General features: G+C 56.1%; 1 protein-coding gene across 3 annotated transcripts in view; it reads left to right on the top strand.

The window, feature by feature from the left end:
- Positions 1 to 26,355, top strand: part of CHD5 (chromodomain helicase DNA binding protein 5) — a 239,481-nt gene that overhangs the window by 177,371 nt on the left and 35,755 nt on the right. For 2 of the 3 annotated variants that reach the window (XM_050786837.1, XM_050786845.1), the window contains 14 exons: positions 1,659 to 1,838; positions 5,538 to 5,656; positions 7,159 to 7,397; positions 9,832 to 9,956; positions 11,212 to 11,335; positions 13,293 to 13,459; positions 13,631 to 13,852; positions 15,810 to 16,016; positions 16,228 to 16,439; positions 18,493 to 18,624; positions 18,717 to 18,825; positions 20,054 to 20,245; positions 20,331 to 20,531; positions 26,215 to 26,352. In XM_050786837.1, coding sequence (XP_050642794.1) covers positions 1,659 to 1,838; positions 5,538 to 5,656; positions 7,159 to 7,397; positions 9,832 to 9,956; positions 11,212 to 11,335; positions 13,293 to 13,459; positions 13,631 to 13,852; positions 15,810 to 16,016; positions 16,228 to 16,439; positions 18,493 to 18,624; positions 18,717 to 18,825; positions 20,054 to 20,245; positions 20,331 to 20,531; positions 26,215 to 26,352 — 2,367 coding nt within the window. Of the gene's footprint in view, positions 1 to 1,658; positions 1,839 to 5,537; positions 5,657 to 7,158; positions 7,398 to 9,831; positions 9,957 to 11,211; positions 11,336 to 13,273; positions 13,460 to 13,630; positions 13,853 to 15,809; positions 16,017 to 16,227; positions 16,440 to 18,492; positions 18,625 to 18,716; positions 18,826 to 20,053; positions 20,246 to 20,330; positions 20,532 to 26,214; positions 26,353 to 26,355 lie in introns of those variants that run through there. The other variant, XM_050786856.1, reaches the window with a different exon arrangement.

The raw sequence follows: 26,355 nt of genomic DNA, 5'->3' as shown, positions 1-26,355 counted from the left end.
TCTCCTGGGAAAAGGCAGGTCATCCCCTTTTGACAGTGTGGCCTGAAAGGGCAGAGGTGGGCTGGGAGCCTCCCAAGACTATCCAGGGAGGCCCCCTGCCTTTGCTGCTCCCTCATTCTCTTTCCTTCTGCCACCCTTTCCTTTCCTTCTCCCTCCCTTCTTCTCTCCCTCCCTCCCTCTTTCCTCCATCCTCCCTCCCCGCCACTGCTGTTTCCTGAGCTCATTTTTTATCTCTCTGGTTCTCTCTTCGTCTCGTCCCTTGCCTCTCCCTGCTCACCCTGAAAACAGTTAATGGCAGTCCTGTGCATGGCAAGCCCTGCGCACGGCGGGGATCATGGCCCTGCTGCCCGGCCCCTCCCTGGGAAGTGGCTGTGGAGGGCTTCGCCAGTCGACTTGCGACTTGCATCTCTAAAGGCCACAAGTAAATCACTTTCTCCGAGGGGCAGCACCTCTCTCGTGGGGTGCTGTGGTTGTAAACGCCCTTATCTCCATATAAATGAGCCATTTTCTGCCTGTACAGACAGGAAACTAAATCAAGGAAGCTAGGCTTAAGAGCTGTCTAAATTACCTTGTCTCGTATGGAGAGGAAGAGGCCAGGCTGGGATGGAAGTGGGGGAAGGTGGGCTTGTGCCATCCGTAGTAGTGTCTGCAGAGTCTGCACATGGAGAAAACTGGGATGTGCACGCTGCATTAATTACAGGTTTCACCTGACGAACGCAGTTCCATGGGATGTGAACTTAAGCAGAGCGCTGCGGCGCTGGGGCCTGAGATGCAATGGCCCTTCTCCGGTTGGGGCCCTTCTCTGGCTGGGGCTCTTCCCTGGCTGGGGCTCTTTCTTCCCTGGCTGGGGCTCTTCTCTCGCTGGGGCCTTTCCCTGGCTGGGGCTCTTCCTGTGCACTTCGCTTTTTTTTTTTTTTTTTTTTTGAGACGGAGTCTCGCTCTGTCGCCCAGGCTGGAGTGCAGTGGCCGGATCTCAGCTCACTGCAAGCTCTGCCTCCCGGGTTCATGCCATTCTCCTGCCTCAGCCTCCCAAGTAGCTGGGACTACAGGCGCCCGCCACCTCGCCCGGCTAGTTTTTTGTATTTTTTAGTAAAGACGGGGTTTCACCGTGTTAGCCAGATGGTCTCGATCTCCTGACCTCGTGATCCGCCCATCTTGGCCTCCCCAAGTGCTGGGATTACAGGCTTGAGCCACCACCCCCGGCCTTCTGCACTTGGCTTTTTAACTCTGGGACCACATCCTCCAACACCGGCTCCTGGGTCCATGCCCCGTCATGTAAAACTGGTTCAGCCTCCAAAGTCCGTAGAAGCCTGATGATGACTGAAGCAGAGCCTGAGTTCACCTGCAGGGCTGCCGGAGTAGGCCAAGCTGAGCTTGCCGATGGAGAAGCCTGCTCTCACCAGAGAGCTGCTCTCACCTTGCCTCATCTGCAGGCTCCACTGCTTCCTGTGGCGTAGACCCTGGAGACAAGACTTCGCTTAGGCTGGCTTGGGGTTGCCCCTTTGGCTGGACTTTGGGGCTGAGCCGTGAGCAGTGGTCCCTGATGATGACCGATCCCCAGCGTGGGCCAGGAGGTAGCTTTCAGGGTCATCCTGCCACCCAGGACTCTGGATGTTTGTGAGGCCTCTGTTGCCCTCACTGTCCCCCTTCTTTTCCAGGGAAGCAATGATGAGCTATCAGAGAATGAAGAGGATCTGGAAGAGAAGTCGGAGAGTGAGGGTAGTGACTACTCCCCAAATAAAAAGAAGAAGAAGAAACTCAAGGACAAGAAGGAGAAAAAAGCCAAGCGAAAAAAGAAGGATGAGGATGAGGATGATAATGATGACGGATGTTTAAAGGTGACTATGGAGGCCTGGCTGGGGGGACAGAGCGACATCCCCGTTGGAGGGGCTGAGCCTCTTGCCTATATGGGTTTTTTTTTTTTTTTTTTTTTTTTTTTGTGAGATGGAGTCTCGCTCTGTTGCCAGGCTGGAGTGCAGTGGCGCGACCTCTGCTTACTGCAACCTCTGCCTCCCAGATTCAAGTGATTCTCCTGCCTCAGCCTCCCGAGTAGCTGGGACTACAGGTGCATGCCACCATACCTGGCTAATTTTTGCATTTTTAGTAGAGATGGGATTTCACCATGTTGACCAGGATGGTCTCCATCTCTTGACCTCGTGATCCACCTGCCTCAGCCTCCCAAAGTGCTGGAATTACAGGTGTGAGCCACGGTGTCCAGCCTGTTTTTTGTTTTTTTAAGATGGAGTTTTGCTCTGTTGCCCAGACTGGAGTGCGGTGGCTCCTGCCTTAGCCTTCCAAGTAGCTGGTACTACAGGGACGCATCACCACGCCCAGCTAACTTTTGTATTTTTAGTAGAGATGGGGTTTAGCCATGTTGGCCAGGCTGGTCTTGAACTCCTGGCCTCAGGTGATCTGTCCGCTTCAGCCTCCCAAAGTGTTGGGATTACAGGCGTGAGCCACTGTGCCCGGCCTGTTCTCTGCCTTCTGACCTGAGAGCCTGAGTCCGAAGGGCCAGAGTGTCCTTTCCCAGCTGACCTGAAGATGGAGCCATGAGCATGTGTGCTCTCGTGCGTGCGTGTGTGCATGCACAGTAAGGATGGATGAAATTTAGGGCTCAGTGGTGGAGATCGTGCAGCATCTTGCTGATGTACTGTCTGCTCTGCCAACAGCTTGCCCGCACGAGTGAGCAGCTATTTCTGGGGAGAGTGATAGATAGTGTGAGCTCCAGTTTAGTGTCAGGAACCTCTTGCTTGGAGCAATTTGGGAAAATAAAACAACAAATGGATTCTTTGCCACAAGAAGTGCTGGACAGCTTTGTTTATGGTAGGAAGGGAACTTGTGTCCTGAAATCCTGCCCAAGCAGGCATTCCTGGAGTCTCCTAGTGCATGCGGGGCAGAGCAGTTACAGAGATGGGCCAGCTCTCCCCTGGGTCCAGCATCCCCAGGAACATGGGAAATGATGTGAAGTAAGCCAGGCCTTTATGGTCATGCTGAGGTGCTCTGAAGTCTCAGAGGCTGCACCCTGGGGCTCCTTGGGGAGGCGGAGAGGCCAGGGGTGAGGCTGGTGGACAGGCAGCGGGTGAGTGACAGTGCCATCCAGGAACACTGTGCTCCCTTTGTTCTTTTATGAGACACCGAGGCTGAGTTTGGGCTGGCCGCGGATTTAAAGATAAACGCTCTGTAAATATTAGTACAGTTGCTGTTGGGTGAGGCGGAAATCATGAATGTGAATAACTGAAGTTGGGAGGTGCCGGAGGAGGAGCAGTTCTTCCTGGCGGTGTCCTGACACCGGGGGTGATTTCGGGAGTCAGTGGAGTGTTGTGAGTCACTGGAGACAGATCACTGCTGCAGGGCTGGCAGTTCTGAAAGCTTCACTTAAGGGAGTGATTCAGGGTCACCCCGTAACAGTATCATCCCCTCGCTCACCTGCTGCTCTGCTGTCCTGGGTGGGGGCCAAGGGGTCCGTGTGCCATCAGGAACAGCCGTGTGTGTCCATGGGGGCAGGTCAGCCACAGAGGGGGCCCCGTCTGGGGACTTCTCTGAGCTGTCACAGAACAAGAGGCAAGAATGGGCTCTGGAGGCCTCCCGCAACCTGGACAGGCAGACTGGTTCTCAGTGCTGGGAGATGCTCAGGGCAGCCTTCTTTTGCAGGAGCAGAAGCCCAGCTCCGGGGCCTAGGCAGTGGAGGGATGTGTGGAATCAGGGCCCTGAGAACTGAGAGGCAAGGGGCATCGGGGTTGTGGGACCCATTGGTGTTATCAGAGGCTGTTTCTTTGCATCATTCACCCTGCCTCTGCTGTGTCAGTGTTGGGCTTAGGCCAGACACGCTCGTGGCTGAGCACTCTTGTGGCTGAGAATGAGGGCAGCAGCTGCTCGGGGCTTCTTGGTCCCCTCCAGCAGGAGGGAGAGCAGGCCTCCAGTATCCAGGTGTGCAAGCAGGAGACCAGCATTCCCCTGATTGGACTGGCTTAAGACATGACTGGCCTGACCAGACTTTGGCCTAGGAGTGGTGTGTACTGATTGGCTTAATGTATCAGGTTGGGTAGGGGCAGCTCAGGGCTGCTTGGAAGAAGTGGGATGTTGGGGAAGGAGGAAGGCAGGTGGGTTGGGTGCTAACAGTTACTAACACATTTTGACACACCCTGTTCCAAGCACCTGCACTAACTCATTCTGTTCTGCAAGGCAGTGTACCATTATCTTCATTTTACAGATGGGGAAACTGAGGCAGGAAAGTTAAGTAACTTGTCCACCTCTCACCACTGGTGTGTGGTAGAGCCAGGATCAGAAGCAGCCCATGCCCACAGCCAGCACCTCCGTTTCTGAGCCCTGCCAGCCCGGGCTGCCTGTTGATCTGGTCACCTGACCCCGGGCTAGCTCTCTTGTGAACACACTGTGCCCCTGGGATGTTGCCCCACCCCAGGCCTCAGCAGTAGTTGGACCCTCTCAGGGCTCTGTCCCCAGCTGGCCCACTGTCCCATGCCCCTGCCTCAGCAGTGTCCTGTCCTTTACAGGGGCTGACGTGGCTATACATGGCACCCTGGGGAGGCCTCATGTCTTTTTTTTTTTTTTTTTTTTTTTGAGACAGTGGCGAACTCTCGCTCTGATTCTCCTGCCTCAGGCTCCCTGGGATTACACCAATACACCCAGAGTATTGCAGTGGCGCCCTGCCTCAGCAGTGTCCTGTCCTTTACAGGGGCTGACGTGCACCTGGCACCTCCGTCTTTTTTTTTTTTTTTTGAGACTCCTGAGTTCAGTGTGATTCAGCTGACTGCAACCTCCGCCTCCTGAGTTCAAGTGATTCTCCTGCCTCAGGCTCCTGAATAGCTGGGATTACACCAACACACCCAGATAATTTTTGTATTTCAGTAGAGACGGGGTTTCAGCATGTTGGCCAGGCTGATCTCGAACTCCTGACCTCAAATGATCTGTCTGCCTTGGCCTCCCAAAGTGTTGAGATTACGGGTGTGAGCCATCACCCCTGGCCTGGAGGCGTCGTGTCTTTCTAAAGTGACTTAGGAAGCCCTGTAGCCCTACATCCTTATCAGGGACGTCTTCCTGTCTTAGGGCACCGTGCTCTCCTGCTGTCCAAATCCCCAGAATGCAGTCCCCCAGAGGGCGAGTTCTGTTGTCATGCCCTGGCGTCCCGAGGCCGGTTGGGCAGCCCTATCTCAGGATGGAGGCCTGGTCTCAGGCGTCCAGTCTCTTTTCCCACACCTGGCTGATTTCCCTTTCTGGAGGTTCTGGGCACACACATGGCCTCTCCCCAAACCCTGACATCGAACACTTTGCCTGCACTCCCACGGGCTGGCATCTGAGACACGGCACAGATTGGGAGCTGCGGGGGCTGCGGGGCTGCGGGGCTGCGGGGCTGCAGGGCTTGAGTGTTTCCCAGGGTGGGTGAGAATGGTCCAGTTACGTTGCAGACATGACCCCACCTCTCTCCCCTGTGCCGAAGCCTCCTAGGCAGGGACCCTGGGGATGGGGGTACAGGTTAGAAGGCCCTTCAACAACTCTACCTCTGGCCTGGGTCTCTGTAGGAGCCCAAGTCCTCGGGGCAGCTCATGGCTGAGTGGGGCCTGGATGACGTGGACTACCTGTTCTCGGAGGAGGACTACCACACGCTGACCAACTACAAGGCCTTCAGCCAGTTCCTCAGGTGGGCCGGGCACCAGGGCTATTCTCAAGGTGGCGCATCCTCTGGTGGTACCAAGTCGGGAGGGAGGTGGAGGAATGAAGCCCAGGTGTCTGTGGTAGGGGTGGGCTCTGTCAGGCCGACTCAGCAACCTGAGGGAGCTGGAGGGAGGGGGCAGGACCCCTTCATGTTCACAGACCTCCAGGCCTTCCCTTGTGGGCCCTGCCCCTGGGCCCTCGAGTCTTTTCCCACTGGGGAAGGTGGTTCCAGTCTTTCCTGGGGGGTCGTTCACCACCATGGCCTCTCAGCTCTGGTAGAGGTGGGACAGAGACCCAGAGGCCAACTGTAGCCCCTCTGTGGCCCCCCAAGTCTTGCAGGGCCTGAAAACCCGATGAGAAAATAACCAACTGTGTGGACAGGAAGCGGGGGTGTTTTGGGGGCGGGCTACGGGTGTGGACAGGCAGCGGGGTGTTTTGGGGGCGGGCTATGGGTGTGGACAGGCAGCGGGGGTGTTTTGGGGGTGGGCTGTGGGTGTGGACAGGCAGCGGGGATGTTTTGGGGGCGGGCTGTGGGTGTGGACAGGCAGCGGGGGTGTTTTGGGGCGGGCTGTGGGTGTGGACAGGCAGCAGGGGTGTTTTGGGGGGGGCTGGGGTGTGGGTGTGGACAGGAAGTGGGGGTGTTTTGGGGGCAGACTGTGGGTGTGGACAGGAAGCGGGGGTGTTTTGGGGGCGGGCTGTGGGTGTGGACAGGAAGCGGGGGTGTTTTGAGGGCGGGCTGTGGGTGTGGACAGGAAGCGGGGGTGTTTTGAGGGCGGGCTGTGGGTGTGGACAGGAAGCGGGGGTGTTTTGAGGGCGGGCTGTGGGTGGACAGGAAGCGGGGGTGTTTTGAGGGCGGGCTGTGGGTGTGGACAGGAAGCGGGGGTGTTTTGAGGGCGGGCTGTGGGTGTGGACAGGAAGCGGGGGGTGTTTTGGGGGCGGGCTGTGGGTGTGGACAGGAAGCGGGGGTGTTTTGGGGGCGGGCTGTGGGTGTGGACAGGAAGCGGGGGTGTTTTGGGGGCGGGCTGTGGGTGTGGACAGGAAGCGGGGGTGTTTTGGGGGCGGGCTGTGGGTGTGGACAGGAAGCGGGGGTGTTTTGGGGGCAGGCTGTGGGTGTGGACAGGAAGCGGGGGGTGTTTTGGGGGGGGCGGGCTGTGGGTGTGGACAGGAAGCGGGGGTGTTTTGAGGGCGGGCTGTGGGTGAGGGCGGGCTGTGGGTGTGGACAGGAAGCGGGGGTGTTTTGGGGGCGGACTGTGGGTGTGGACAGGAAGCGGAGGTGTTTTGGGGGCAGGCTGTAGGTGTGGACAGGAAGCGGGGGTATTTTGGGGGCGGGCTGTGGTCAGCGGGTTTCCCGCATAGTTTCTCTAATCAGGAACCTGGGGTTGCTGCCATAGATTGCATGCGTGGCAGAGGGGTGGGCCCTGCCGGGGCTAGGGTGGGCCTCTCATCTCACCTGGCCCTGCCCTCACTCTCCTGCCTCTCCCCCAACAGGCCACTCATTGCCAAGAAGAACCCGAAGATTCCCATGTCCAAAATGATGACCGTCCTGGGTGCCAAGTGGCGAGAGTTCAGCGCCAACAACCCCTTCAAGGGCAGCTCGGCGGCAGCAGCGGCGGCGGCAGTGGCTGCGGCTGTAGAGACAGTCACCATCTCCCCTCCGCTAGCCGTCAGCCCCCCGCAGGTGCCCCAGCCTGTGCTTATCCGCAAAGCCAAGACCAAGGAGGGCAAAGGTAAGGCTGGGGGTGAGTGGGCACCTAGTCCCGCTGGGAAGAGATCTCCCTCAGACCCTACAGGAGAAGCCACAGGGCAGACGCGGGCAGGGGGGGGCAACTGGCGTGCTCCTTATCGATGGCCCTATGCCTGTGTGACCTTGGATTGCTCGGTCCTTTCTCAGCAGTGAGGCAGCATCCCTCGCCTCTTTTGTGCCTGACTACCTTTTGGGGCTGGTGGAGAAGCAGAGGTGATGATGTGGGCTGAGGTTTGAGAGGTTTGAGCCTGGCCAGCCAGGAGGTGCCCCTGACGTGGGCCTGGAGGGAGGGCAAGAACAGAGGTATGCAGAGTGGAGCCACTCCAGCCCCGGTTTCTGGGAGTTGGCAGGCTCTTGGGTTTCAGCCTGTGCTGTTCCTGGGGAGGAGGAGGAGGCCCCAGTTGAGCCCGTCTCTCCCTCTTGTCTGCACACCCACTGTGTGCAGGGTTGTTCTCCAGGCCCTTGGCCAGCGTGGAGCATGGAGGCCCTGCCTCTCCAGCTTTAGGATCCGGGAAGCAGGCAGGAGTTGGAGGGACTGGGCATGGCCAGGTCTGGCTTCCCAGGAAGGCTGTTCTGGGACAGGCCTGGAAGGAGGTCGAGATCCAAATTCTGCCTCAGTGGCTGGGTGTCTGGGTGGGGAGGATGGGGGCAGCAGAGGCCCCCTGTGACTTGAAGGCCTTGGGGAGGGAGGTTTCTGGGTGGGGGTTTCTGGCCTCTTGGAGGTTGGGGACATTGATCTCCGCAGGGCTGTCAGTTACCTGCATCTCAGCTTTCCTGGGTGCCCTGATTTTTTTTTTTTTTTTTTTGACAGACTCTCACTCTGTCCTCCAGGCCGGAGTACAGTGGCTCGATCTCTGCTCACTGCAACCTCCGCCTTCTGGGTTCAAGCAATTTTCCTGCCTCAGCCTCCTGAGTAGCTAGGATTACAGGAGTGAGTGCACCACCACACCTGGCTAATTTTTTGTATTTTTAGTAGAGACGGGGTTTCGCCGTGTTGGCCAGGCTGGTCTCGGAACTCCTGACCTCAGGTGATCCGCCCACCTCAGCCTCCCAGAGTGCTGGGCTTGCAGGCATGAGCCACCGTGTCTAGCTGATTTGGGTTTTGATGGAAGGGGCTGAGGGGGCTCTGGGGACCCCTTCTTTCAGCCCCAAGGAGCTTTAGTTTCTGGGGTGCTGTGTCTGACACCACCGTGCCAAGTCTCTGAAGGGAGCCTGGCTGGCGAAGTGACAAGGGTCAGAGTCTGTTCCCTGTCCTGCTCTGTCTGGGCCATCAGGATCTCGGGAGGGGCTCCCGGCCCGCCCCTGTAGGCCCAGGCTGCCTTGTTTTCTCGTTTCCTCTCGGGCTCCAGCTGCTGAGCTATTGATTCCATGAGCTGCCTATTCAGAGCTTGGAAAATTGAAATAGATTTTCCATGGCGCCATGGAGGGTACAGCTGGGCTCCTAGCTCCATGTCCCTGTATGTGGTGTGGCCAGAGGAGGGCCTGGGGAGAGGCTGCCTCTGTGGGGTGTGCATCCTGCCTCCAGGCCCCCCTTCCTTCCCGGGTCATTACTCCCCGGGTAGCTAATTGCCCTGTGGCCAGCTCCATAAAAACAGCCTCAACCCTGCTGGCCCTTGCTGGGGTTGACTGGCAGAGGTGGGGCGGTCTTGGGTGGCACCAACATTACCTGGCTAGCAGGTGGGAAAAGGCCTTTTGGCCCCAGGACATCCTTTGGGGGCTCAGGCATGGACCACAGGTGCGTGGCTGTGCCTTCAGTGGCCCTGCTGGCTGTGGGGGATGGCTGGTGCCTCCTTTCGGTGGTTGAGGACAGTATAGGGGCTCCTCCCAAGAGAGCCACATTTCTGTGGGTCATGGACAAGGGGCAGCAGGGTGGTCAGAGCAGCCTCCGGTCAGAGCCGTCGTCTGGTTTTGCCTCATTTGCTGTGTGATTTTTTTTTTTTTTTTTTTTTTTTTTGAGACGGAGTCTCGCTGTGTCGCCCAGGGTGGAGGGCAGTGGCCGGATCTCAGCTCACTGCAAGCTCTGCCTCCCGGGTTTTTACGCCATTCTCCTGCCTCAGCCTCCCGAGTAGCCGGGACTACAGGCGCCCACCACCTCGCCCGGCTAGTTTTTTGTATTTTTTAGTAGAGACGGGGTTTCACTATGTTAGCCAGGATGGTCTCGAACTCCTGACCTCGTGATCCGCCCGTCTCGGCCTCCCAAAGTGCTGGGATTACAGGCTTGAGCCACTGCGCCCGGCCTTGCTGTGTGATTTTAAGCAAGGGTTTCACCTCTCCAAGCTTCAGGCGTCTCGTCTGAAAAGGGGTGATGGTAGAAATGACCCTTTCCTTATTGTGTAACCGAGAGCTCAGTGAAATGATGGCAGGAAGCAGGCCATCAGTGGTGGCAGTGGTTGGCTATCATTACCGCTGTGTTTCAGGGCCTGGAGTGAGGAAGAAGATCAAAGGCTCCAAAGATGGGAAGAAAAAGGGCAAAGGGAAAAAGATGGCCGGGCTCAAGTTCCGCTTTGGAGGGATCAGCAACAAGAGGAAGAAAGGCTCCTCGGTAAGTATGTGCGTGTGTGCACTTGTGTGTGCGTTTGCAGCGTATGTGTCTGCATGTGAGCACGCAGGGGCCAGGCGAGGGCCTTCAGTTCATTACAGACTAGCTGGGGCAGGTTGCACCCCTCCCCTACTCTCCTTCCAGTCTACGTGCAGATGTGCTGGACCTCAGTTTCTCCATTTGTGTGATGAGGGGTTTAGACTGAATCCTTCCAAGGACCCTTCTGACTTGGACTCTGGGCAGGGAGTACTCCCCTGGCTCACCCTCCTGAGCTGGGAGCTCAGTCATGGCTCCTGCTGTCTACAACTGTAGCTCCATTTGGGCAGCAGCTGGAGGAATCTGTCCTGGTGGGGCCTGGCCGCCCAGCGCCCAGGTCTGCTCTCGGGGGAGTAGTTGGATGGGGCTGGACCCTAGAGAAGTGGCATGTGGGCAGGATCAGACTGGCTGGAGTCCCAGTTACCTCCTCCTGTCCTCAGGGCCAGCTCTGGGCCCAGGCTCAGACGCTAAGCCCAGGTGTTACTCAACCTTGGGGCCCCCCTTTCTCTGTGAGTGTGAGGGGCATTCACCCTCGTCACCCCCATAGGTAGCTGCCTCCCTCACCTCACCCCCACCCTGCAGTGGGGTGGAGTTGGAAGCTGTTTCCCTGCCCTTTGGCAGAAGCCAGTGTCAGGTCTGGAGGAGAGCATGGAGAGAAGGTATGGCCCACCCTGGAGCTGATGGTCTAGTTTAGCTTAGCAGATATTTGTTGAGCACCTACTGTGTGCCAGGCCCTCTGCTCAGCCATGGCGGGCCATAGTCCTGTAGCACTTGTCACCTGGCAGGCATGTTCGCTGGTGGAGAGTCCGTGATATACCAGTCAGATGGGACAGGCCAGACCTGGCACACAGGCAGTCACAATAGGTCCAGTAAAGGAGAGATCTGGGAAGAGTCCTTGGAGGAGTTGTCCCTAGGGCTGCCCCTTGAAGGATGTTTAGGAGTTTGGCAGGATGGAGGGCAGGGCCTGGGGAGCTGTTCAGAGGTGGAAATTGTGGGAAGTGTCTGAGGCTGGAGAGCAGGGCTCTGGGTGGGTGGTGGGACATCGGGCTGGACAGGTAGGCTGTAATGTGAGGTTTTCAGCTGTGTGGGGGGCTGAGGCGAATCTCAGAGAGTACTGTGTCTCCAGAGCCTCTTCTGTGCTTTGTCCCACCCCACACTGCCCAGGCCAGCGAAGCCTTCTGGGTGAGGCCCTGGGATCACAGGACCTTGTCTTCCCCTGTAGAGTGAAGAAGATGAGAGGGAGGAGTCGGACTTCGACAGCGCCAGCATCCACAGTGCCTCCGTGCGCTCCGAGTGCTCTGCAGCCCTGGGCAAGAAGAGCAAGAGGAGGCGCAAGAAGAAGAGGAGTATGACTCCCCTTCTGGAGAGTTCTTGGCCTGCTGGGTGGATGTAGGGGGGCACTAGTAGGACTCCCCATGTGGAGGGTTCTCGGCCTGCGGGGTGGATGTGTGGGGCATGGAACCTCCCCGCGGGAAGCAGGGGAAGGGCATCCTCATGTCTTGGCCAGGTGGGGCCCCTGTGTTTCACACACGGCCCTGGTCTCTACTGTCTGGGGAGGGGCATCCTGTCCCAGTGAGGAAAGAACATGGAACCTATGGTGGGAGCCTCCCCAGGGCATTTGCATTAGCAGTGTGGTGACCGAAGAGGGAAGTGCTTCATCTCATCGCCATCCTCTATTCAGTCACCCCCCACCCACTTAACACCCATCTGTCCCCTCACCTCCCTTCCCATCCCTCCCTCTCCCTCTTTCCCTCAGTTCCTTCTTTTTATCCATCCATCCCTCATCCATCCAGCCATTCATCCATCATCCATCATCCATCCGTCAGTTATCCATCCACCATCCATCCATCCATCTATTCATTCATTCTTTTGTCCATCCATCCACCCATCCATCATCCCATCACCCATCCATCCACTTGCCCATCCATCCATCCATCCATCCATCCATCCATCCATCCATCCATTCGTCCGTCCTTTTGTCCATCCATCCAGCCATCCATCCGTCTGTTCATCCATCCATCCCATCCATCCATCCATCCATCCATCCATTTGTCCATCCATCCATCATCCACCCATTTGTCCATTCATCCATCATCCATCCATCCATCATCCATCCATCCATTTGTCCATCCATTATCCATTCATTTGTTCATCTATTATCCATTCATTTGTTCACCCACCATCCATCCATCCATCTACCCATCTATCCATCCATCATTCATTTGTCTACCCATCCATCCATTTGTTCATTCATCCATCCATCCATTCTTTTGCCCACCCATCCATTTGTCCATCCATCCATCCATTTGTCCATCATCCATCCATTCATGCATCCATCATCCTTCCATTTGTCCATCCATTATCCATCCATTTGTCCATCCATGCATCCATCTGTCCATCCATTTGTCCATCCATCCATCATCCATCCATTTGTCCATGCATTCATCCATCTATTTGTTTATCCATACATCCATGCATTCTTTTGTCCATTCATCCGTCTATACATCCATCCACTTGTCCATCCATCCATCCATCCATCCATCCATTTGTCCATCCGTCATTCATCTGTTTGCCCATCCATCCACTCATTTGCCCATCCATCCATTCATCTGTCCATCCATTTGTCCATCCATCCATCCATTATCCTTCCGCCTATCCATTTGTCCATCCATCCATCATCTATCCATTTGTCCATCCATTATCCATCCATTTGTTCATCCATCCATCCATCCATCCATCTGTCCGTTCATCATCCATCCATCCATTTGTCCATTCATCATCCATCCATTTGTCTATTCATTCATCATCCATCCATCCATTTGTCCATTCATCATCCATCTCTCCATCCGTCTATCCATTTGTCCATCTATCCATCTGTTCATCTATGAGTCCATCCATCCATCCATCCATTTGTCCATTCATCATCCATCGCTCCATCCATCCATTTGTTCATCTATCAGTCCATCCATCCATCCATCCATCCATCCATCTTGTTCATCCATCGTCCATCCATTTGTCCATCCATTCATCCATCCATCCATTTGTCCATTCATCCATCTATCCATTCATCTTTCTACCCATCCACCCACTCTCTTACCCTTCCTTCCTTCCTTCTTTCCTTTTATCCATCTTCTATCTCCTCACCCTTTTACAACCTCAACCGTCAGTCCACTCATCCACCCACCTATCCACCCACCATCTATTATGCATCTACTCTGTGCCTGTCTGGCCTGGGGCGGTGCAGTTGGTTGTGTTCTGGGAGTGCGGATGAGGCCTTCCATGACTGCCTCTCCCCTACCTTAGTTGATGATGGTGACGGCTATGAGACAGACCACCAGGATTACTGTGAGGTGTGCCAGCAAGGTGGGGAGATCATCCTGTGCGACACCTGCCCGAGGGCCTACCATCTCGTGTGCCTGGACCCAGAGCTGGAGAAGGCTCCCGAGGGCAAGTGGAGCTGCCCCCATTGTGTAAGCCTTGGCAGAGCCCCGGGCTGGGAGCGGGGCCACGCCTGGCTCCCCCACCCCTGTGCCCTCATTTGGGGGCAAAATGCGGGGAAATGCTGTGGGGGAGGGAGGGAGTCAGGCCCTGGTGGAGCGGGGACCCCGCCCAGGGTGCCTCCACCTGGCCTCCTCCCCCAGGAGAAGGAGGGGATCCAGTGGGAGCCAAAGGACGACGACGACGAAGAGGAGGAGGGCGGCTGCGAGGAGGAGGAGGATGATCACATGGAGTTCTGCCGCGTGTGCAAGGACGGGGGCGAGCTGCTCTGCTGCGATGCCTGCCCCTCCTCCTACCACCTGCATTGCCTCAACCCGCCACTGCCCGAGATCCCAAACGGTGAATGGCTCTGCCCGCGCTGTACTGTGAGTGTTCCGCCCGCCCCGCGCCGGACGCCCCGCCCCACCCCAGGAACAGGCCCCGCCCCCAGGGGAAGGCCTGCCCTCCTCAAAAGGCCCCGCCCCTGCCGGCTCCGGACACGCCTCGGTAGCTGATCCCGCAAAGCTCCGCCCGCGCCGCTCGAGGCCACGCCCACTCTAGCTTCTCCAAATCCCGCTCCGTGTCTGACACCCCTAGAGACGGGAGGCATGAATGTTAGGGAAAGGCAGGCAGGTCTGTGGTGATCATGCCAATACCACGACCACTGTTCAGTGACCACGTGCTCTGCAAGGGCTCCACATCCATCATAGTATCCTTTAACATTACTGAGTATTCTGGCACCACGCATTTTGTTATTTCCTTTTCAGATGAGAAAACTGAGGCTCAGGGAAGCAGAATGACCTGCCTAAGGCCACACAAGGGCCAAACTGTCCCTCAGATTCAGGTCCCTGGAGCCACCCCAGACCTGGCTCCTGTTCCGAGGCTGGGGATAGGGAGAGGGTAGGAGGGTCCTAGGGCCAGAGCATCAGTTTCTGCAGGAAGAGAGGCACCCCCATCCCTCATCCTCCAATCACAGTAGACATCAGAAGGCCCCTTGCTCTGAGCTGTCTGCCCTGCGCCCCGCGGTGCCAGATCCCCCACCCCTCAGGTCCTGGGCTGTGCTGCCTTTAGCCCTGGGCCGTCCCGTGTGCATGTGGGCTTGTGCTGTGTGTGTGTGTGTGTGCGTGCATCCGCGCGCATACTTGTCTGTGTCTGTGTCGGGGTCAGGGAAGGACCCTTTTGAGGGGTGCAGCCTCCTGTGCTTTCCTAGGATTCATGGAAGGCCCTGGGGATGGGAGGGAGGCAGGAGTGGAGTTCCTCTCAGCTTCTTCCCTGAGAAGTTGGGATGGGGTGGGAGGGTCCCCTCTTCCACTCCCCCCAGAGCCAGCGGAGGAGCCTTTCCTGCCTCCCGTGTCCTCCTCCTCCTCTGCCTCTTGGCCTTTGCTGTCACCAAGGCCAAAAGAAGGCTGGCTATGTGGTATACCTTGCACCTCTAGAATGCCTTCAGGTGTGATGTGGCACCACAAACCTGGTAGGTGGAGGAAGGGGTGGGCCATTTTACAGATGGGAAAGCAGGCTCAGTAGGCTTGGACAAGTTTCCGAGGACAGGTAGTAGCAGAGTTGGGACCTGCTGTCCCCAACAGAGCTGTCTCCCTGAATCAGTCACCCCTGACCCTGTCCAGCCAGGCTCAGCACCGCCTCCTTGGAGGGCCAAGGCTGCTCCCACCCATCTCAGGGCCCAGGTGGTGGGGTTTGTGGCGGTTGCATTTCTCGCCTTTGCCAGCCAGCAGCTCATTGTCACCGTAGCATCGGTCAGGGCCCGTGCAGTGTGTCTGTGGGCTGCCAGAAATGGGGCCTCATTGTCCCAGCTTAGATGCACAGTGCTTGGGTGCAGCCCTGCCCCAGGTGAGGGATGGCGGATTGGAGGCTGCCATGTCCCTGAGCTCCAGCACGGGGCTCATGCTCCCTGGGTGCTTGGGGGTCACACAATGATGTGACCTCTTTTCAGGGTACAATGGGAAGACCTAAGGTAGGGGAAGTCCAGAACTTCATATTCTGCTCCCTGCTCTGCTGTCCCTTGCCGAGTGGGCCTCAGTTTCCCCCTCTGTCGTGTGCATATGGCAGTCTTACCTACCCTGGCTCAGATATTCTGGGTGCCGATGAGTTTACCACTGAGTGAAAGGGCCACGTGGTCTCCCAGACCCCCATTGCCCGTCTCCTGTGTGCATGACCCATGCGGCTCCTGAGGACGGGGTGGATGTCATGGCGTCACGGTGGTGCTGTTCTGACTTGGGGACAGTGGCACTGATGGGAGGGAGCCTGCGTGGCAGCCTGCTGTCATGGGAGCCTCAGGGTGGGGCCCTGCAGCTGAGCCCCACCTTGGGGACCCTTCTCTGTCCACAGTGTCCCCCACTGAAGGGCAAAGTCCAGAGGATTCTACACTGGAGGTGGACGGAGCCCCCTGCCCCCTTCATGGTGGGGCTGCCTGGGCCTGACGTGGAGCCCAGCCTCCCTCCACCCAAGCCCCTGGAGGGCATCCCTGAGAGAGAGTTCTTTGTCAAGTGGGCAGGGCTGTCCTACTGGCACTGCTCCTGGGTGAAGGAGCTACAGGTGAGTGCCCAGCAGGGTGGCTGTGCCAAGGCTCAGGACCTGGTGAGCCCTGGACCCTCCCGGGCTGGCGGGAAGGGGCTGAAGCGCCTCTGACTGAGGGGTGCTGTTGGGAGTTGGGGTGGTGCTGGCCTGGGGCTAGGGGAGCTGGGTAGGGAGACGCAGAGGGCCATGGCTCATCCCCCTTCTGTGGCTCGTGCCCGTCTGTGAGCAGCTGGAGCTGTACCACACGGTGATGTATCGCAACTACCAAAGAAAGAATGACATGGATGAGCCGCCCCCCTTTGACTACGGCTCTGGGGATGAGGATGGCAAGAGCGAGAAGAGGAAGAACAAGGACCCCCTCTATGCCAAGATGGAGGAGCGCTTCTACCGCTATGGCATCAAGCCAGAGTGGATGATGATTCACCGAATCCTGAACCATAGGTGTGTGCCTGCAGCTGGCTACCCTCCCTGCCCATCACTGGGGCTGGGCCGCATCAGCTACTTTGCTCTGTAAAATGGTGCAGGGCAGGGCACCAGGGCCCTTGCCTTGGGGCTGCTGTGCAGGACCACATGTGGGCACAGCAGGGGCATAAGGAAGGGGCCTAGGGCTCCCAGTGCTGGAGATCTGCCTGATCTGCTGGAGGGGCCGTCCCATGCATGCCTGCACACTCATGCACACGTGTTCACACCCTTGGGGGTTCGGGACCCTCGTGCTGGGTTAGTGCTTGATACCAGCAGGAGGGGTCTGAGGATGCGGGAGGCCCGAGGTGTGGGGGTATGTCCGCATTTCCCCCACGTTTGTAATAGTAGCTGGCTGTACTGAGCACTGCCTACCCTGGGAGAGAGGCGTCTTTCTTTTACCTCTGTTTTACTGATGTGAGAATAGGCACAGCAAGGTTAAGTCACTTGCCGGAATCACACAGCCACGGAGTGGAGCTGGGATTTGAACCCCATGCTTTCTGACTGCAGGACCTACTTTCTTAGCCACTGTTGCACCCCCCAGTGCCCCAGCAGCAGCTCTTCCTGGAGCAGTCTGGCAATTCCCTGGGATGCCTTAGCAATCAGAGGTTGCAGGAGGCTGGGACAAAGAGCCGGAGGCAGGAGGCCCGTGGGCTTTGGTTTTGATTTGGTGGGTGATGGGAACTCCTGCCGATTCTTGAGTTTAGGGGCTTGAGAACTGGTGGTGGCTGACAGATGGGCCTTGGGGTGGGGCCCAGAGTACCTGCTGTGTGGTGGCAGCTTGGAGCTTATGCTCCCCAACCTGGCTACCCTGTGGCCTCTGCCTTTGAGGGGCTTAGGATCGGTGGCCTCTGCCACTCAGTGCTTCTGGCTTCAGGCAGCTGTTGGGTAGAGCAGAGGTTAAGAGCCTGAAATGTTCAGATTTCAGTCCTGGCTCCCAACTGCTGGGCGTTGAGGCCGTTGTAGGGAACAGACTGCTGCACAGGTGACCGGAGCTTGCCAGAGGCCGGCTGTGGGCGGTCTTCCGAAGGAGGGGCGCGGAACTTGAAAAAGCTGCCCCTTCAACTATGGGACACCCACGTTTTTCCTCTCCAGACCTTCCTGAGAATGACCTTCAAGGGTCAGTTTCTGTGGGAACCTAATTCCCGGCAATGAATTGGCCTATGGTTTTCTACCTTTACTAAATTGCATGCTAAAAATATACATGGTAGTTTTTCTCTCTGCTCCAAAGTGGGACAGGTGAAGCTCCCCTGGATTTATTCCCCCAGTCTGCAAAACAATCAATTATGTGTTGGAAAACAAACAAACATCAGTTTCTGTGGTAACTGGGGATTGGTCTTTCTCTTTATGGCCCCCAGGCCCGCAGCAGCCGCTGCCCGCCGGGTCTGTGTGCCTCCTCGCGCTGCTGTGTGGGGTAGCCATGCCCCGGCCCGGCCCTGCAGCACTCCTCTGGCCTGGTTGCCTTAGCCTGGGCAGGTGGGAGGCCCTGAGGACCCTCCCAGTGGCCAGAATCAAGCTGTGTGCTGCTGGGCTTGGCCACTGGGTCCTTGTGTCCCCGGAAGAGACCGCCTCACATGCAGGAATTGCGTCCTTATCTATTTTGCAGAGACGGCTCCTAACCCTACATGGCCACTGCACAAGTCCTTCCCGTATTTTAAGTTAGAAAACTGAGTCCATTGGCAGGAAAGAGAACTTTCCAACTTAGAAATCCAGAACTCCTGTGAGAATCCAGATCCCGTGACAAATGGGATTCATGCCTGCCACAGAGGCGCACAGGATGCGGGAGGCTGGCTGGTTGCTCCTCTGTCAGCTGGCCTCCGTGTCCCTCTCTGGCTCTGCCCCGTCCCCCTCTCATTCGCTGTGTGGCCCCGGGCAAGCCGCTGCACCTCCCTGGAGCTTCTGCCCTCGTCCCCTCCTCCTGGCTGGGCCCAGCATCCGAGGCGACCCTGGGTGTGAGTGGCTCTGCATCCTGGGAGGTTCATCAAACCCGTGCTGTGGCGCCCTGAGCGACCCACATCTGTTCACTGTGTTGCAGCTTTGACAAAAAGGGGGATGTGCACTACCTGATCAAGTGGAAAGACCTACCCTATGACCAGTGCACCTGGGAGATCGATGACATCGACATCCCCTACTACGACAACCTTAAGCAGGCCTACTGGGGCCACAGGTGGGCCGCAGGGATCCGGCTGCTGGGCACAGGCTGCCGGGGTCTGCTCCTGGGCTGAACCTTGCTCACCTGCATCCTATGTCTTTTCCTAGGGAGCTGATGCTTGGGGAAGACACCAGGCTGCCCAAGAGGCTGCTCAAGAAGGGCAAGAAGCTGAGGGACGACAAGCAGGAGAAGCCGCCGGACACGCCCATTGTGGACGTGAGTTGTAGGGGGGCAGCAGTGGGTGGGGCTGCCAGGGCCTGCCCACCCCAGACTTGAATGTGCAGGGGGTGTGTGTTCTCAAAGGGACGTTTCCTTGGGCCCTCATGGCTTGTGCAGACAGTGTCATGCCCACGAGGGCTAGGACAGCTGCAAGGCCCCTCATAGCATTGCAGCTGACACGCTACTTACACACCACTCTCACCTGGGAGGAGACCCAACTCACTCAGCAGAGCTCTCTGGGTGTCCACTGGCGCCTGGCCCTGGGTTGGCTCTGAGGAGACGAGGGCCAATAAGCCCTGGGTATCTGTTTCAGAAGATACACTGTCTTCTAGGGGCCCTTGGTGGGTATCCACAGAACACAGAGGGCCTGGCCTGGGACTATCAGGCGCCTGTCAGATGCCGAGGAAAGGCAGATGAGCCTGGTCCATTGGGAGGACTGCATGGGGCCAGTGACCTTGAGCAGGATCAAGAGGCAAATGGGCTGGGCATGGTGGCTCATGCCTATAATCCTAGCACCATGGGAGGCTGGGGTGGGAGGGCCGCTTGAACCCAGAAGTTTGAGGCAACATAGTGAGATCCCACCTCTACATAAAATTTAAAAATTAGCCAGGCATGGTGCTGTGCCTGTGGTCCCAGCTACTAGGGAGGCTGAGGTAGGAGAATCCCTTGAGTCCAGGAAATTGAGGCTGCAGTGAGCCATGATCGTGCCACTGCACTCCAGCCTGGGCAACAGAGACTCAGTCTCAAAAAAAAAAAAAAAAAAAAAGCAAATGTCAAATGCTTGGATCAAGTGGAGGAGCCAGTTATTGGGGGCATTGAGAGTGCCCCAGATAGATGTTCGTTTTGTTGTTCATCCAAAAAATAGTAAGTGACTACATGTCCCAGGCCCTGGATGGTGCTCAAGAGGAGGCAGTGAGCAGGACCAAGGTGGTGATGACAACCTGGGCTCAAAGTCAGAGAATTCAGCAGTTGGGAAGTTTCCCTGTTAGGGGAAGTACGGGGCTGCCATGGGAGGACACTGTGGGAGCACTTCAGCCAGGCTGGGAGTCAGGGAGGGCTTCCTAGAGGAAGAGGTATTCCATCCAAGAACCGGAGAAGAGTTACGGAGACAGACAGGAGAGGGAAGAGTGTTCCAGGCAGAAGGAATTGCATGTGCAAAGGTCTGTAGTGTGGACTCTGGTGGCCCAGGATCTGGGGCGTGTCTGAACCGCTGCCTCCCCTGCAGCCCACGGTCAAGTTCGACAAGCAGCCGTGGTACATCGACTCCACAGGCGGCACGCTGCACCCGTACCAGCTGGAGGGCCTCAACTGGCTGCGCTTCTCCTGGGCGCAGGGCACTGACACCATCCTGGCCGATGAAATGGGTCTGGGCAAGACGGTGCAGACCATCGTGTTCCTCTACTCCCTCTACAAGGAGGTGGGCAGGCGGGGCAGGTGGCCAGGAGGGGTGGCCGGTCCTGGCCGAGGGCAGCTGGTCTCACGGCATTGTCCCCTTTCTTCAGGGCCACTCCAAGGGGCCCTACCTGGTTAGTGCGCCCCTCTCCACCATCATCAACTGGGAACGCGAGTTTGAGATGTGGGCACCCGACTTCTATGTGGTCACCTACACGGGGGACAAGGAGAGCCGCTCGGTGATCCGGGAGAACGAGTTTTCCTTTGAGGACAATGCCATTCGGAGTGGGAAGAAGGTGTTCCGTATGAAGGTGAGGGCTTGCCATCCTTGGAAGGACGGTAGGAAGATCCTGGGTCTGGTTCAGGGACCACAGGTGCCCTGTCCTCCTTCGGGGTCCCTCAGCCTGGGAGGGCTACCGAGGCTGGCAGACTCCGAAGGACTTGTCCTAGAGGCTGTTACCGCCATGTCAGTTTTCTGGGGCTCCTGTTAACGAAGTGTCACAGACGGGGTGGCTTCAAACAGCAGAGATGTATTCAGTCACAGTTCTGGAGGCTGGAGGTTGGAAATAAAGGGGAGGGCAGGGCGGCGTGCCTCTGAAGGCTCTAGGGGAGAATCCTCCCTTCCTCCTTCCAGCCTCCTGGTGGCGGCAGGAGTTCACTGGCCTGCAGCCGTCAAGTCAGTTTCTGCCTCTGTTAGCACATGGGGTTTTCCCCTTTGTGTCTGTTTCTCATCCTATAAAGACATCATTCATACTGGATTTAGGGCCCACCCTAATCTAATATGATCTCATCTTAGCTACTTATTTTATTTATTTATTTTTTTGAGACACTGTATCACCCAGGCTGGAGTGCAGTGGGGTGATCTCGACTCACTGCAACCTCCCCTTCCTGGGTTGAAGTGGTTCTCCCACCTCAGCCCCATGAGTAGTAGCTGGGACTCCAGGAGTGCGCCATCACGGTCGGCTAATTTTGTATTTTTTGGTGGAGACGGGTTTCACCATGTTGGCCAGGTAGTCTTGAGCTCCTGAGCTCAAGTGATCTGCCCTTCTCGGCCTCCCAAAGTGCTGGGATTACAGGAGTGAGCCACTGTGCCTGGCCCCAGCTAATTATTATTATTATTATTATGAGACGGAGTCTCATTCTGCCGCTCAGGCTGGAGTGCAGTATGGCACGATCTCAGCTTGCTGCAACCTCTGCCTCCGAGTTCAAGCAATTCCCATGCCTCAGCCTCCAGAGTAGCTTGGATTGCAGGCATATGCCACAATGCCCAGCGAATTTTTTGTATTTTAGTAGAGACGGGGTTTCACCATGTTGCCCAGGCTGGTCTCGAACTCCTAAGCTCAGGCAATCTGCCTGCCTTGGCCTCCCAAATTGTTAAGATTACAAGTGCGAGCCACCATGCTCAGCCTATTATTATTATTATTATTATTATTATTATTTTATTTTGAGACAGGGTCTCACTCTGTCACCCAGGCTAGAGTGCCGTGATGTGATCATAGCTCACTGCAGCCTTGACCTCCAGGAGCTGGGACTACAGGGACACACCACCACACCCAGCTAACTTTTACATTTTTTGTAGAGATGGGGTCTCCCTTATGTTGCTCAGGCTGGTCTGGTACTCCTGGGCTCAAGCGATCCTCCTGCCTCAGCCTCGCAAAGCATGGGGATTATAGGCATTGAGCCACCATGCCCAGACAACTAATTATGTCTGCAAAGACCCTATTTCCAAAAGAGCTTCTGGGTGGACATGAACGCTGGGGGGGACACTATTCAATGCAGTGCACCAGCTGTGTGACTTCGGGCAAGTCACATGGCCTCTCTGGGCCTCAGTGTTTTCTCAGCAAAATGGAGTTAACAGACACACACCCCACAGAGTCAAGTGAGTTAATAATCACGAGGTCTCATGGTGCCGTGAACCCTACGAGGTCTTGTTAAAGCACAGTCTCTGACCCAGCAGTGCTGGGGTGGGGCCCGAGCCTCTGCATTTCATTTTTTCTTTTCTTTTTTTTTTTTGAGACGGAGTTTCACTCTCGTTGCCCAGGCTGGAGTGCAATGGCACAATCTTGGCTCACCACAACCTCCGCCTCCCAGGTTCAAGCAATTCTCCTGCCTCAGCCTCCCTGGTAGCTGGGATTATAGGCATGTGCCACCATGCCCAGCTAATTTTGTATTTTTAGTAGAGACGGGGTTTCTCCATGTTGGTCAGGCTGGTCTCGAACTCCCGACCTCAGGTGATCCACCCACCTCGGCCTCCCAAAGTGCTGGGATTATAGGCGTGAGCCACCACGCCCGGCCTTTTTTTTTTTTTTTTTTTTTTTGAGACCGAGTCTCGCTGTGTCGCCCAGGCTGGAGTGCAGTGGCGCAATCTCGGCTCACTGCAAGCTCCGTCTCCCGGGTTCACGCCATTCTCCCGCCTCAGCCTCCGAGTAGCTGGGACTACAGGCGCCCGCCACCACACCCGGCTAGTTTTTTGTATTTTTAGTAGAGACGGGGTTTCACCATGTTAGCCAGGATGGTCTCGATCTCCTGACCTTGTGATCCACCCGCCTCGGCCTCCCAAAGTGCTGGGATTACAGGCTTGAGCCACCGTGCCGGGCCTGCATTTCTTTTTCTTTTTTTCTTTTTTGAGATGGAGTCTCACTCCGTCACCAGGCTGGAGTGCAGTGGTGCGATCTCGGCTCACTGCAACCTCTGCCTCCCAGGTTCAAGTGATTCACCTGCCTCAGCCTCCCGAGTAGCTGGGACTACAGGTGCATCCCACCACACTTAGCCGCTTTTTGTATTTTTAGTAGAGACTGGGTTTCACATGTTGGCCAGGATGGTCTTGATCTCTTGACCTCATGATCTGCCTGCCTCAGCCTCCCAAAGTGCTGGGATTACAGGTGTGAGCTACCACGCCCGGCCCAGCCTCTGCATCTGTAAACACTCTCCACATTGAGGAGCGAGGACTTGCAGCCATTGGCCCCTAGAAAATGTCAGTGCTACAGCCTTGTTGGCTGGCGGATCCTCCCACATGCCCTCCGAGTCCCTTATGTCGGCCTCCTCCACTGTCTGCTGGCAGCTGTGGCTCTTAGAGATGCTCATAAACTGTTGAATGAGTGAATGAATCAATGATCCCACAGGTGACTTTATAGATGGATGAGCCCCTGGTCATTAGACACAAAAAGAACCTCCCCTGAGCCATGCTGGGACCCTGCTGTGTGCCAGGCACTTTGCTGATTTGGCTCTTCTATTATATTTACTGTTTAATTATTTTATTGTTAAAAGTTGTGGTAAAATACACATAATGTAAAACTTACCATCCTAACCATTTTTAAGAGTACAGTTCAGCTGGGCATGGTGGTGTGCACCTGTGGTCCTAGCTACTTGGGAGGCTGAGGCAGGAGGATTGCCTGAGCCCAGGAGTTCGAGGCTGGAGTGCGCCATGATTGTGTCTGTGAACAGCTGTTGCACTCTTTCGTGGACAACATAGTGAGACTCTGTCTCTTAAAAAAAACCAAAAAACAAAAAACAGCCAGGCACGGTGGCTCACGCCTGTGATCCCAGCACTTTGGGAGGCCAAGGCGGATGGATCACCTGTTTGGTCAGGAGTTTGAGACTAGCCTGGCCAACACGGTGAAACCCCATCTCTACTAAAAATACAAAAATTAGCCAGGCATGCTGGTGCACACCTGTAATCCCAGCTACTCAGGAGGCTGAGGCAGGAGAATTGCTTGAACCTGGGAGGCAGAGGTTGCAGTGAGCCGAGGTCGCGCCATTGCACTCCATCCTGGGCCACAAGAGCTAAATTCTATCTCAACAACAGCAACAACCAACCAAAGAAAAAAGAAAAAAACAAGTTCAATAGTGTTAAGTACATTCACATTGTTATGCAACCAATCTCCAGCACTCTTTTCATCTTGTAGGAAGGAAACTGTGTCCCCATTAAACATGAACATCCCCACCACCTCCAGCCTCCGGCAGCCACCAGTTTACTGTCTGTCTGCACGAGGTTCACTACTCTGGGTACTCCATATAAGTAGAATTGGGAAGCATCTGTCGTTTTGCGACTGGCTCATTTCACTGAGCAGAATGTCCTTGAGGTTCATGCATGTTGTAGCACGGGTCAGAATTTCCTTCCAAGGCTGGAGAACATCCCATCACGTGGATAGACCACGTTTTGTTGATCTGTTCATCTGGTGATGGGCACTTGAGTTGCTTCTGGCTTTTAGTGATCGTCTAGGAATATGGGTGTGCAAATACCCCTTTGGGTCCCCGCTGTCACTTCTTTTGGGTATACCCCCAGAAGTGGAACTGCCGGATCATATGGTAATTCTATTTTTGATTTTTTGAGGAACAGACTTAGCTCTTTGAGTTCTCATAGCATTCTTCACCTAGATAGGCGAGGAGACCGAGGCTAAAAGATTGTGTGTAAACCCAGGTGCCATGTGTGGGCAAAGCCTGTGCTGCACAGCATCCTTGGCCCTCTCTGCTCTATCACAGGCATGTGGGCTGCTGGGAGAGGCAGGTTTGGTGCAGGACAGGACAGGCCTGCTTCACTGGGTGGGGGGGGGGCCCAATGCAAAATGAAAATGCAGGGCTCGCAGGCAAACAGCTTTTTGCTTTCTTCTGTGGTCTCTCTGTCAACATGCCAAGGTATTTTACATTTGTTTTCTTTTTTTCTTTTTTTTCTTTTGGAGACAGAGTCTCACTCTGTCACCCAGGCTAGAGTGCAGTGGTGTGATCTCGACTCACTGCAACCTCTGCCTCCTGGGTTCAAGTGATTCTCCTGCCTAAATTTGCATTTTAAAGTCGTGTTCCTTCAGGTGTGGGGATCCTCACCGGGAGAGTGCAGACCCTCACAGGCACCAGGCTCTGTCCTGGAACTTGGTGCATAAACCGTGTGCCTGGCTTCCCCTCCCCACCAGCACCCAGGCCCAGGCCCCCACCAGGGGGAGTAGGGGGACAGCGGTCACCAGGCAGGGGCAGGGGAGCAGGGGAATGAGAACCTGTCCCAGGGAGGCTCTACGTCTCCAGCATACACTCCACTGTCCCCTGGGATATTTGTTACAAAACACAAATTCAACAATAATTTGAAATTAATAATTTCAAATCAGCAACCTCAGGGCATTAAACCCCAAGTGCAGGGTCCGTTTCTCTGTTCATGTCTTGGCTCTGCCATTTATTAGCCACAGGGACCTGGGAGAGTGCTCCAGCCTGAGGCCCCGTGAGCTTTAAATGGGGATAAAAGGCCAGGTGCGGTGACTCATGCCTGTATTCCCAGTACATTGGGAGACTGAGGCAGGAGAATTGCTTGAGGCCAGGAGTTTGAAACCAGCCTGGTTAACATAGTGAGATCTCCTCTCTCCAAAAAACAAAAATAACCCTGGGGGCAGTGGGGGATAAAGGACACAGTTGAGCTCATGTTTTGTTCGGATGAGGTGAGAGTGGACAGGAAGTAATAAGCCCGGAGCCAGGGCTGGTTGAGGTGGCTCATGCCTGTAATCCCAACGCTTTCGGAGGTCGAGGCGGGCAGTTCACTTGAGTTCAGAAGTTTGAGACCAGCTTCGGCAACATGGTGAAACCCTGTCTCTACAAAAATGCAAAAATTAGCTGGGTGTGGTAATGCGTGCCTGTGGTCCCAGCTACCTGGGAGGCTGAGGTGGGAGGATTGCTGGAGCCACCTCACCTGGGAGGTGGAGGTTGCAGTGAGCTGTGATCGTGCCACTGCACTCCAGGCTGGGGGATGAGAGTAAGACCCTGTCTCACTGGTGTTGTTACGAGTGGAGGCCGTTTCTTCTCGTTCACACCACCCTCAGGGCTGTGCTCTGGGCCTCAGTTGATGCCCCTCTGCTTGGTGGCCAGCATCTGCCCCTCTGGTGCTAGGCTGGCCGGCCCAGAGCTCCCTGGAGCCTTTGTGTGTTCCTGTGCACACCTCCTTGGCTCTTTGTCTCCTGGGACTGTGATCCGTTCTGCTCCCAGCTGTCTCCTCCCCAATGCCCCTCTTTTCTCCAGAAAGAAGTGCAGATCAAATTCCATGTGCTGCTCACCTCCTATGAGCTCATCACCATCGACCAGGCCATCCTGGGCTCCATTGAGTGGGCCTGCCTGGTGGTAGATGAGGCCCACCGCCTCAAGAACAACCAGTCCAAGGTA

Source organism: Macaca thibetana, chromosome 1, assembly GCF_024542745.1.
Source record: "Macaca thibetana thibetana isolate TM-01 chromosome 1, ASM2454274v1, whole genome shotgun sequence".
Taxonomy (NCBI): Eukaryota; Metazoa; Chordata; class Mammalia; order Primates; family Cercopithecidae; genus Macaca; species Macaca thibetana.
This window is presented reverse-complemented; position numbering and strand designations above follow the sequence as displayed.